The sequence below is a fragment of the Notothenia coriiceps genome, unplaced genomic scaffold (assembly GCF_000735185.1).
Source record: "Notothenia coriiceps isolate Sejong01 unplaced genomic scaffold, NC01 NC01_scaffold00019298, whole genome shotgun sequence".
Lineage (NCBI taxonomy): Eukaryota > Metazoa > Chordata > Actinopteri > Perciformes > Nototheniidae > Notothenia > Notothenia coriiceps.
In genome coordinates, this window is record NW_011351999.1 from 60493 (window position 1) to 71478 (window position 10986).

The 10986-nt window shown below is 41.7% G+C and overlaps 1 protein-coding gene across 3 annotated transcripts in view; it reads left to right on the forward strand.

The window, feature by feature from the left end:
- The first annotated feature begins 410 nt into the window (after window positions 1–410).
- rassf2a (Ras association domain family member 2a) overlaps window positions 411–10986 on the forward strand; it is an 18672-nt gene continuing 8096 nt past the window's right edge. The window contains exons 1-10 of one of the 3 annotated variants that reach the window (XM_010778579.1): window positions 411–602; window positions 4703–4748; window positions 6057–6130; window positions 6654–6729; window positions 7062–7213; window positions 7971–8089; window positions 9359–9501; window positions 9659–9812; window positions 9958–10079; window positions 10208–10305. In XM_010778579.1, the coding sequence (XP_010776881.1) occupies window positions 6078–6130; window positions 6654–6729; window positions 7062–7213; window positions 7971–8089; window positions 9359–9501; window positions 9659–9812; window positions 9958–10079; window positions 10208–10305 (917 nt within the window). In that variant the 5' untranslated portion in view covers window positions 411–602; window positions 4703–4748; window positions 6057–6077. Of the gene's footprint in view, window positions 603–2181; window positions 2476–4702; window positions 4749–6056; window positions 6131–6653; window positions 6730–7061; window positions 7214–7970; window positions 8090–9358; window positions 9502–9658; window positions 9813–9957; window positions 10080–10207; window positions 10306–10986 lie in introns of those variants that run through there. The other 2 variants (XM_010778580.1, XM_010778581.1) reach the window with 2 other exon arrangements.

Below are 10986 nucleotides of genomic sequence, written 5' to 3' on the forward strand. Positions count from 1 at the left end.
ATCACCCATCACAATTCCCCAGAAGCAAATTGAGGATAACATGTTTTTTTAACCATCACCATCATTGCTTATGGTCCAAGATCAAATTATATTTTTATTTTATCAAAATGTTTGTCATTATTGTAGAAAACATTTATGGAATGTTAGCAATCACCAAAATATCGTCAGATGTTTAAAAAACTCAAGCAAAAATGATGACAATCAAATTTAAAATGTTGACTTACCTCGATACTGAACATTTGTTTATTATTTTTGAATAGATCGCTTGAGTTTATCACGGGACATTTAAGATCAAATGTAAATGTCTCCACACATGCTCGGTTCTGCCATTGTTTTCATGTTCATTGATCTCCGCACGCTGCGCGAACAAAGGGGCGTCAGGGTCGCAATCTGATTGGGTCGTGGCCGGGCCCCCCGAAGCTGCTGTGCGCGAGCTCCGCCACAGCAGATGGACCTCTCGCGCTCTCCTCCTGGATCCACGCGCCCCTGTGATTGTTTCCGACGACAGGAAAAGCGAACGAGTTAACCGAGGATTTCACCGTTAAAAGACAGGCCAGCCGTACCGAGGAGGAGAACCGGAGAACCTGCGTTTACGGAGTTAGGTAAGCCGAGATATGAGCTCTTAAAGTCGGCAGGAATCACGCTAGAGCCTCGTTGTAGCGTGATGCTGTCTCTGCGTTGGTGTGTTTTTACAAGAAGAAGACTTGAAAATGTGTTCACGACATTCAATGAAAATTAGATAAATATATTTATTGTATAAAAGCACACTCGATAAATGTATGGAGTAAACAATCTTTAGTATGAGCTGTGTGGTGAATTTAAATCACATGCAGTGATGAAAGGCATGCTCGGTAGCACTGATGTCTAAAATTAGGGCATAAAATGACGAAAAAACTCGGTTGTAGTTACATTTGGTTTCTAGCAGGGAGTGTGCATACAGCTGTGTGTTAGTAAAAACAGGTTACATAACAAGCAATAAGACTCCTCTCAGCACACATAAGGCTGGATAGACAGAAAGTGAATAATGTTCTGGCTTTGTACAGCTTGTGAAACTATAACAGCCTTTCCATAAACAAAACCCCATGAAGCTTGTAAGGCTCAGTGTTTGTTCAGACTGTTTCAGAGAGGTCTGCATTCAATCATACAGCACCACAAGCTCCAGAATGACTGTTCAGTTGAATTAACAACCCTAAGACTATAATTAGGATTCTTTGAAGCAGTGTGATACTAGACTGCATTAGTTTTAGGTAGGTGTTTGATAAGGTAGTAACTGAGTGTTCTCTTAATCTTTAATGAAGTATCCAGTCAACAACGACTGCAATGGATAGCAAAAAGAGTCCATGGTGACATCTTACAGTGTCTTTTTTGTCCGACCAAACAGTCCAAAACCTGAAGATATTTGATTTAGCATCATATAAGAATACAACACTATTACATTTTCACTAAAAGTTTGAACTATTCCTCATTAAAATGTCTAAAAACGAGTAAACCTATGGTAAATATATACTGTTAAGTTGCGTATTTACCAACCGTAATGTCCAATATCCCAAATGTTTCCAACAAATATCTCATTTTAAGCAAAATAACGTAGCATTTCATCTGTAATTGCCTGTAATGTCGACTTTTACCCTTTGTATACTTTACCTAACCAGGACAAGCTGAATGCAGTTGCAAACTCCCATGATCCCATGCTTCTTCAGAATTCCCCAAAACTGTCTTTCTGTATTGTTTGATCAAGAGACCCCTCGTTGCAGATAATTAAAGACTGAGTGTTAGAAATCTAGAACAAGTGAATAGTTAGCCATTTATGGCTTTGAAAAACACTGTAATAATGATTGATCAATCACTGAAACAGCTGCAGAAACACATCTTCTTCCAAATCGTTGCAGCTCTACAGTCAGCAAGGGGGCAGGAATACTTTCTGCTTTATCGAGAAAATCTGGAAGCCATATTTAGATTCTTGCAGCGCTTTGTGACAACCTCAGTATTCCTAACGAGGAGCAGGAGACACACACACACACACTATTTTTGGCTCGATGCTGTGGACTAGTTTCTGGAGCTCAGATGTTTTTCGTGTTGCTATGACAATGCTGACAATAGTGAGGCAGAGCAATAGTAATGCGGAGGCTGGAGGCAGGGGAGGTGGTGGGTTTGAAAGCGGACAGGAGGAGGTTTAGAGCCATTCATTGTGCATTTCAGCCAGAGACTTTGACAGAGGAGGTTCAGAGGCAACAGGGCAAGAGGGCAGAAAACAAGCCTGCATGTGTGTCAATGAAAGAGAGAGGGAGAGAGTGGAGGGGGGGAAGTCAGGAAGTTGTGGTCATGAGTTTTAATAGCATGGTGGATGGCTTCTAGTCTTTCACAAGGAAATCACAAAGGACACGGAGCAGAGAACTGAATGGGAAAAACAGTCCAGACGACGGGAGAGGACATATTTCACAAATCTGAAAAAAATGGATAAATCAAGTGAGTGAGGTAAGGAACAACTGAACAGATGAAGGCAACAAAGAGACGTAAAGATACGGAGAGAGGAGGAGATGGAGGCTGAGGATTGGCTGATGTTTTAATGAGGCACAGGGGGATTCAGGAAGTCAATGAGATCCACATTTGGAGAAGAAACAGGACTGGGTCAGCTGTCTGCGTCTGGCTGCATTTATTTAGCTGCTGTTGGTTTCTATCGAAAGGCAGAGATAGCGGTGGCTTTCTGCAGCCATTAAATGTCACACAGATCATCTCCACAGAGACCAGGTCCTCTGGTTATAACTTGAGAACAGCTATTACTGGTCTGAAACTGTTTTTTGTTATGCATCTAGGTAACCATACAAGTATTTTAAACAACTACATCTTCAGAAGACTCTAAACTTGAAGTAAAAATATCAAGGGAGAACTTGCTTTTGCTGTTGCTTTATGAAAGCTGCATGCATTTTAAAATGTTTTTCTCTATTCAAGGGAATACATGGTATACATGTCTGCCATAGATGATATGACTTTTATTCTGCATCCTAACACCAACAGCAGATACTTAACATTATTTACGACAGGGAATGATACTCATCAGCTTGAAAGGTTAAATGTCTGATTTGATCTTTATATCCTGAGGTAACATCAGAGAGGGATCGCTGCTATCAGATGTCAGACAGTTGACTCTGAGTTCACGTTGGTCTTGTGACACAATTAAAACATTGTGTTGGTTTGACAGCCAGCCGCTGTCTGACCGCTGGTTCAGACGCTACGAGCACAGCGCCCTTGACCACGGCGGCAGTATTAAAGACTAATAATTCCTTTGTGTCGCTGAACGGCGGAGCTTCAGAGCTCTTGACAGGGCTAATATAGGTGCTGAAATATTGATAGGCCTTGGCAGGGGGCTGGGCTGATTGATGTTTAATAATTAATTAATCCACAATAACTGAACACATTTATTTCAGAAATTGACAGGCTCTTGATATCAGCACTGTGTGTTGAAAGCTGCTACATTACTCCACATGTCAGGTTTTAAATATCTTTGTTTACAATGTTTAGGCATGTGTGTGACCTAGATGAGGATATTGGCAGTTATGTCAATCGATCAATTAATCAATGTTTATTTATATAGCCCAATATCACGAATGTTACATTTGTCTCAGTGGACTTCACAGTTTGTACAGAATATCAGTATGACAATACGACACCCTCTGTCCTTAGACCCTCACATCCTACAAGGAAAAACTTCCGGAGAAAAACCCATAGTTTAAAGGGGAAAATGAGAGAAACCTCGGGGAGAGCAACAGAGGAGGGATCCCTCTCCCAGGACGGACAGACGTGCAATAGATGCCGTGTGTAAATTGAAAAGATAATACATTTTACAGCATAGGTAGTCCAAATGTTTGGAAATGCATGTGTCTATAATAAGAAGATGAATCCACGAGGGTGTCAACAATCCTGTGGGAGCCTTCAGGGAAGTAGTATGATGAGAGTCAGGCAGGACCACAGTGATAGGTTCAGCCACGACTCGAAGTCCAGGACTCAAATCCAGAACTCAGGACTCAGGATCCAGGACTCAGGATGCAGGATCCAGGACTCAGGACCACAGCAACAGGATCAGCCACGACTCAGGATCCCGGCGTATATAGACACCAAAAATAAATTTGGGGGAAGCTGGGTTATTCGGAACATGAGAGTACACAGGTACAGACAGAGAAAGGGAAGAAGTAAGATGTCCCCCGACAGTCTAAGCCTATAGCAGCAAAACTAGGGGCTGAATCTAATCAGCCCTAACTATAAGCTTTATCAAAAAGGAAGGTCTTAAGTGCACTCTTAAAAACGGATAGGGTGTCCGCCGCCCGAACACAAACAAGAAGCTGATTCCACAAAAGTGGAGCTTGATAAGAGCATACAAATGCTTGTGTGTGTATTATACATTTTTCTACCTGTACTCCTGTGTGTGATAACTATTTGTTTGGCTGTGCATGATAAATCATCCGAGCTCAGCTGCTTAAATTGAGGAAGTGTTGGGCCATGTCAGGGCAAGTGTCAGTTTCCTGTGTGACTGACTGAGCAAAGGAGGAAGCGATTTAACGGAAGGGGAGCACTTCCTTCAAACGCCCCCACTTCTTACTCGTCTGATCGCTGTCACAAGAAAAGAAGTTTGAAGACAACACTAATCTGCTAATACCTGAGGATACGTAAAGAGACCACCTGCCTAAACATTTCTCCCTCTCTCCAGCTCCCTCTCTCTGGTGAATCAACAACATCACACCGTCTTCACTACGGTAAGATCACTGTAGTCATGTTACTGATATTTACACCACGTTTATTTGGCAGCATGTCTGGATATTTGATATGTTATAGAGGCACTCACTGTGTTCTGCACTTTAACTGTAACAACGATAATATTAAAATCAATGAGAACTTGATGTTCACTGCAATGGATTACAAAGCATACACAAATGTCTCAAGACCCCTCATTTATTTGAATCCTATACCAGCATAAATGGAAACCATTGGTACCTTTGTACAAAAAGAACACGAATAATGCTGAATCAGGTCATGGTGATGTGGAAACAACATGGACGCTACAAAGCAGATGTGAAGCATTTCATTACTCAGTGAGTCTAAACAACATCTTTTAGTCAATTGTTTGCCAACACATTCTCTCTCTCATATTTCCTTATCTAGGAATATCTTGAATTTGAATAAACTCACTCAATGTTATTAATACTTTCAACACATTTAGTGTTTTATCTACATAAGCACTCATGTAAAGCCACTTTATAAAATATCTTAACATTAGATGTGATGATAAAGGCTTTGGGAGTGAGTCAAATGTTGCTTTAGGTACATTGTGAGTGCTTGAAGTGCTTTCAAAGACAGAGAGGAAACAATATTCGTTCCAGGAAAAAAAAAAGACTCATTTTTTTGGGAGTTGGAGATGACTCCTCTTGGATGAGTCATGAAACAGCTTTTTCATTCCTCCATGACTTTATGTCACAGATATACTGCACATACTGTGTGCATGGAAACACATGTGATCGATAAAGGCATATGATGGTTTGCTCTGGGATAAACGTTAAAGCAGCTGAAAGGATTTGGCGGCACAGTGGCACATGTGTCCTCCACCTGTTCCTCTCCTTCCTGTCCTGCCTCCTCAAAGACGGAAACACACAAACACCAAGCAGAGAGGGAAGGGAAACTCTACAGGGCGATGGCTGAGTGCCATTTAAAACAGCTGCAAGTGTGCACGAGGAGAGAATTAAAGGGCTGAAAGGAAAGAGAATATATATTGTAGGAAAGAGGGGGAAGAGAGCAGCTGTCTCCCTCCATCACACACCAAGTGTTTGGATTGCTTGCTGTTAACTATGAGTTGATCTGGCTCCTGAAGGAAATACGTTGAGGGGAAACTAGATATGATCTGCTGTCATTGTTAATGTAAGGAGCTTCACCTCCTCCTCTTCCTCCTCCTCTGGGTTAGGCTTCTTGCCTCTGTGTCTGTTGCTGGCTGCTGGTCATGAGGAGTCATGAGACTGTATCAGACGGATGAAAAAGTTTGAACTCGTCTGTGTTGCTTCTTTCTCCCTCAGCTCCTCTCATGCTGACTGACGATGGATGATACAGAGTATGGGGTTCAGATCGGAGAGAACAAGTTCATCAGGAAGTAAGGATTAAATACCTTGTTGTTTCTGACCCTTGTATACAAACGCCTGCTTATAACAGTTTATTTTCCCCATTGTAAACCTATGTTAAAACATCCAATGTATGGTGTTGAATCACATTGTGTGAAATAAGGATGGTTTTACAGCCTGTTAATAATTTCATGTTAAAGCTAACTTGTGCATACTTTACTTTACACTTCTGACAACTACCCGAACATGCATACATTTATTGGTTGATTTAAGGATGCAGTAAATAAGTATTCGACCAGTAAGTACCAGCCCATATACTTTAGACTTACGAGACACCAACAAATATCATATTTTCAAGAAGATCAAAAAATAAAAAACGTCTATGCGCATGTAAATCTATGTCTGTTTTTGTGAAGCACTTATATATTTACAGTTTGCTTGACATTTTAATTAAAATATGCTTGACTTGTCAGTTCGAGTAAGTTTGCTTAAAAGACGCAGCATGCTCCTTTAAACAGTATTTCCTCCTCAGTGATTCAACATCTCTGTCTCCAGGGCAACCGTCCTCTCACATCTGAAGACGTACAACCTCTACTATGAAGGCCAAAATCTACAGCTCAGACACAGAGAGGTGTGTGTGTGTGTGTGTGTGTGTGTGTGTGTGTGTGTGTGTGTGTGTGTGTGTGTGTGTGTGTGTGTGTGTGTGTGTGTGTGTGTGTGTGTGTGTGTGTGTGTGTGTGCATTCATTCTTATTTGAAGGTTTCATCATCTGCCTTTTCAACAGAGGCTCTCCTCACCGTCTGTCTACCTCCTTCCTGTCTCCCTTTTTACTTGCTCTCTCTCATTCAGTGCAATTTAATATACCCTACCCATTATAGGCTGCGTCCCAAAGGGGTAATAAACGTCCATTGTGTGTGTTTATTTATGTGTTTTCATTGACCACGGCTCCTCTCTCTTGAGCAGGAAGAGGGGGAGCTGATCGTCGAGGGCTTGCTGAATATCTTCTGGGGCCTGCGGCGACCAATCAGGCTTCAGATGCAGGATGACCACGAGCGGATCCGGCCCCCCCCCTCCTCCACGTCCTGGCACTCGGGTTGCAACCTGGACAGTCAGGGGTAAGAGGTCCAGACGGATCCCGTTACACGTCTCTGACCGGAAATGGTGATACACAGGGGGTCAGCGGGGCGGCAGATATAGATTATCTATCTGGTTTGTCTGATGGAAAATAAGGTTCAATACGATGTACTGATTTCCTCAGTTTGCTAAATCCTCTTAGCAATGCTACAGAGACAAAGGTGAACCTTTTAACCCACGTCTCTGGCTCGGTTTTGGATTGTACCCTGAGCTTCCACAGATGAAGTTTTGTCATTAGACTTCAAGCCCCATTACTGCTCTGAAATCCCATTCATCTGAAGAAGCTAGTCTTGTTGAGCTCACGGGCATGCAGCTGACATTTAAAATAACATCAACCCTTCATGTGAAGGGACGTTAACCTTAAAGTAACTAAATCACAGTTAAATCAAAGCTGTTAAGTTGCTGTTTATTAGGTGCATTGATTACTGGCAACTAAAAGGTCCCACTATCAGGTTCAAGAAGAAACATGCATACAACCGCTTAAACAAAACGTTTCATAGAGGCCAACAAACCCATACTTAATATGCTTGAACATAAATTCAAAAATAAATAAATATTACTTTTAATATCTAAGGAAATACCATCACAAAATACTGTATCAACAAAGAGAAACAGCTGTCACAAGATGAAACTAAACGACAGGAATGTACCTTAAGTGTGTTTTAGGTGGTGTGTGTGTTTGTGAAAGACTGTGGAATTGGTGTTGACGTTATTGTCTCTCCCTTCTCCATGTTGAAGTTCCCCCAATGGCACTGACGGTCAAGAGACGACGCAGCAGAGCCCCCCCACAGTGGAGGTGACAGCCCCCGACAGCCAACCAGAGAATGGCGGGGAGATGGAGGAAGAGGAGGCAGAAGGTGAGGGGCTTCATTTTATATAATTTCTATTTATATAACATTATAAATATGTAAACATATGGTATATCAATCTCATGACTATGGGATACCGTGAACAAAATGAATCCCAGGCAAACTGTATTAATAAATCATTTTCATTTGTTTTATTCGGCTTGAAAGTCATGACAAAAAAAGACTGCATTACGCCATCAGAATAAATTAACTTAATCTTAACAAAGACACTGGAACAAATCTCTGATTAACCCTCAGCTGCTTTATTTAAACGTTGCTGTGGGGTGGAAACCGCTTGCATCTAAAATGGCTTCTTTGCATGTGGAAGGAATTAAAGCCTATTTTCAGTCGGTCTAGTTGGATCAGAGGTTCTCACCACTTAAAGGGGTATACTGTATCATTTCATGTGAGTACAAGGTTTGCGTAAGACAATGGTAATACAAAATGTTACATTTCCCTCCAGTGAAGGGATTGTCCATTATCATACATATTTTTAAAAGATAGCAAGAACAAGTGTCTTCCAAACAGGAAAAGTCAGTGTAATAATTTCCTTATTTCAGTGATGGACAGTAACTAAGTACATTTACTCAAGTACTTTACCTAAGTGCAATAGTGAGGTACTTTCCTTTAGTTTTTCAATTTTATGCTAGTTTATTTCTAAATTGAATATTGTACTTTTAAATGTTATACATTTCATGCACATTATTAGTAACTAGTCTCTGTGCAGATTTAGATTATTAATGCTAACATAAATTCAAATACAAGCAGAATGAATTAAGTTGAATGAGTAATTTAAGTAAATTCTGATGTCCATACTTTAGTTCCTTTAAGCAAATATTTCAATGAAGACTTTTTTATTTATTTATTTATAACAGTATGTTTACTTGTACTTATGTGAAATACATAAGTACTTTGCCCACCACTGCTTAATCTAACTGTAATTGAACTGCGAGGGAGTGTGGTCACCTTTCAATCGGGAGGTTGTGGATTCGTTCCTAGCCATGTGGTCAACATGTCGATGTATCCTTGGGCACTTAACCCTCAGTTGCTCCCGAAGTAGCCCGTTGCTCTGTGTGAAAGGGTGAATGATGAATTGAGTAAGTAAAGCGCTTTGAGGGGTCGTAAAGACTGGATAAAGTGATTCAAAGGTTTTAATGTCATATGCTCATAAGTTACAGTGTAGAAAGGACAATGAAAATCTATAAGTGCTATATAAATACAGTCCATTTCCCATGAATTAACACTGATTGACTGTAATACTGACTGTTGATTGGTCAGAGGACAGTGAGAGCTCGGCTCAGCTCCTCAGGACGAAGAGCGACGCCGGCGTCTTGAGAAGGGGGCAGCGGCGCTCGCCCAGCGACCAGAGGAAGATCAGACGCCATCGCTTCTCCATCAACGGACACTTCTACAACCATAAGGTGATCGAGCGGATCTCTATAGAGTCTGGGACATGTCGTAAACACTGGACAGATGTTTCAGGGAGTTTAAGCTGAGGCTGGGTTTGGCAGAATCTGTTCACAAATATACACACATGAAGTAATAAAGAAAGCTCAACATGTGTTGTTTTCTTTGCAGACATCGGTGTTCACTCCTTCTTTCGGCTCAGTGACTAATGTCCGGATCAACAGCTGCATGAGGACGCCTCAGGTGCTGCGAGTGCTCCTCAACAAGTTCAAAATTGAAAACAGCCCCGATGATTTTGCGCTCTACCTGGTCCATACAAGTGGAGGTGAGTGTCCATCATTCTGTTTATTTCTTGTTTGTCAAGGGAAAGAATTGTTAATGAGGAAAATACTTCAATGGTATTTATTATGAGTAGTTGTTGTTGTTGTTGTTGTTCTGTTGACTGATTTCTCTGTGTGTTGGTGTTTCAGAGCGTGCGAAGCTGAAGCGCACGGACCACCCTCTGGTGCTCAGAGTGATGCAGGGTCCCTGTGAACAGGTCTGCAAGGTGTTCCTCATGGAGGCGGACCTCGGAGAAGAAGTCACATATGATGTAAATCCCAGCATTCATTGTAACAGAGATATGAACATGTCTTCCTCCTTTCCTCTGTGTTCCTGTTACCTCACATTAGTCTTCCTGTTTTTGTGCTTAGTCATTATCTTTCTGCTCCCATCCACCAGGTGGCGCAGTATATCAAATTTGAAATGCCAGTCCTGCAGAGTTTCATCACTAAACTGAAGGAGGAGGAGGAGAGAGAAGTGCAGAAACTCAGGAGAAGGTACAAGAAAATATAATTTAGGTTTTTTCCTCTTAATCCAAATTACAACACGTGTATCGGATGTTATGAGCGAACTAAAAATGGGCCGGCTGTAGATTAACATTTACATGCTTATTGTAGTTGTAAGGGCAATGCCTGTGGCACCATGGAGCATATGTGTGGGCTGGACCTGTATTTTACTCGAAAGGAGTGAGCAGAGGTTCGAGTTGTCGATTCTTGTTCAGTTTTCATCTTGCTCACCCTCTCAGACTTTGAGCTGCACGCGCTGCTAAAGAGACACGCTACCATGGAAACCAAACAATGGTGTAGCTGTATTAAAGTCTGAGTGGAAACAGACGTGAGTAAATCGGATTTTGTCAGAAATCGGGAGAAATGCGGGAGACATATGACCCCGGGAGGAAACCGGGAGAGGGCAATGAAATCGGGAGTCTCTCGCGAAAATCGGGAGGGTTGGCAAGACACACACACCCAACCCACACTCAACCAGATGACTGGTTTCAGAGCCAGGATAACTAAGTCCACGTCTGAAAAAATAACCAGCTCACTGGATTGCACTCGACTGTAGACAACTTGGAGTGGTAGAAGATAAGGGGCTGCAAAAGGTACTACAGATTGCATCGTCTGACACAACATATGAGCTGCCATGCAGAAAGACTGACAAAAAGAATCCAGCAGCTTTAT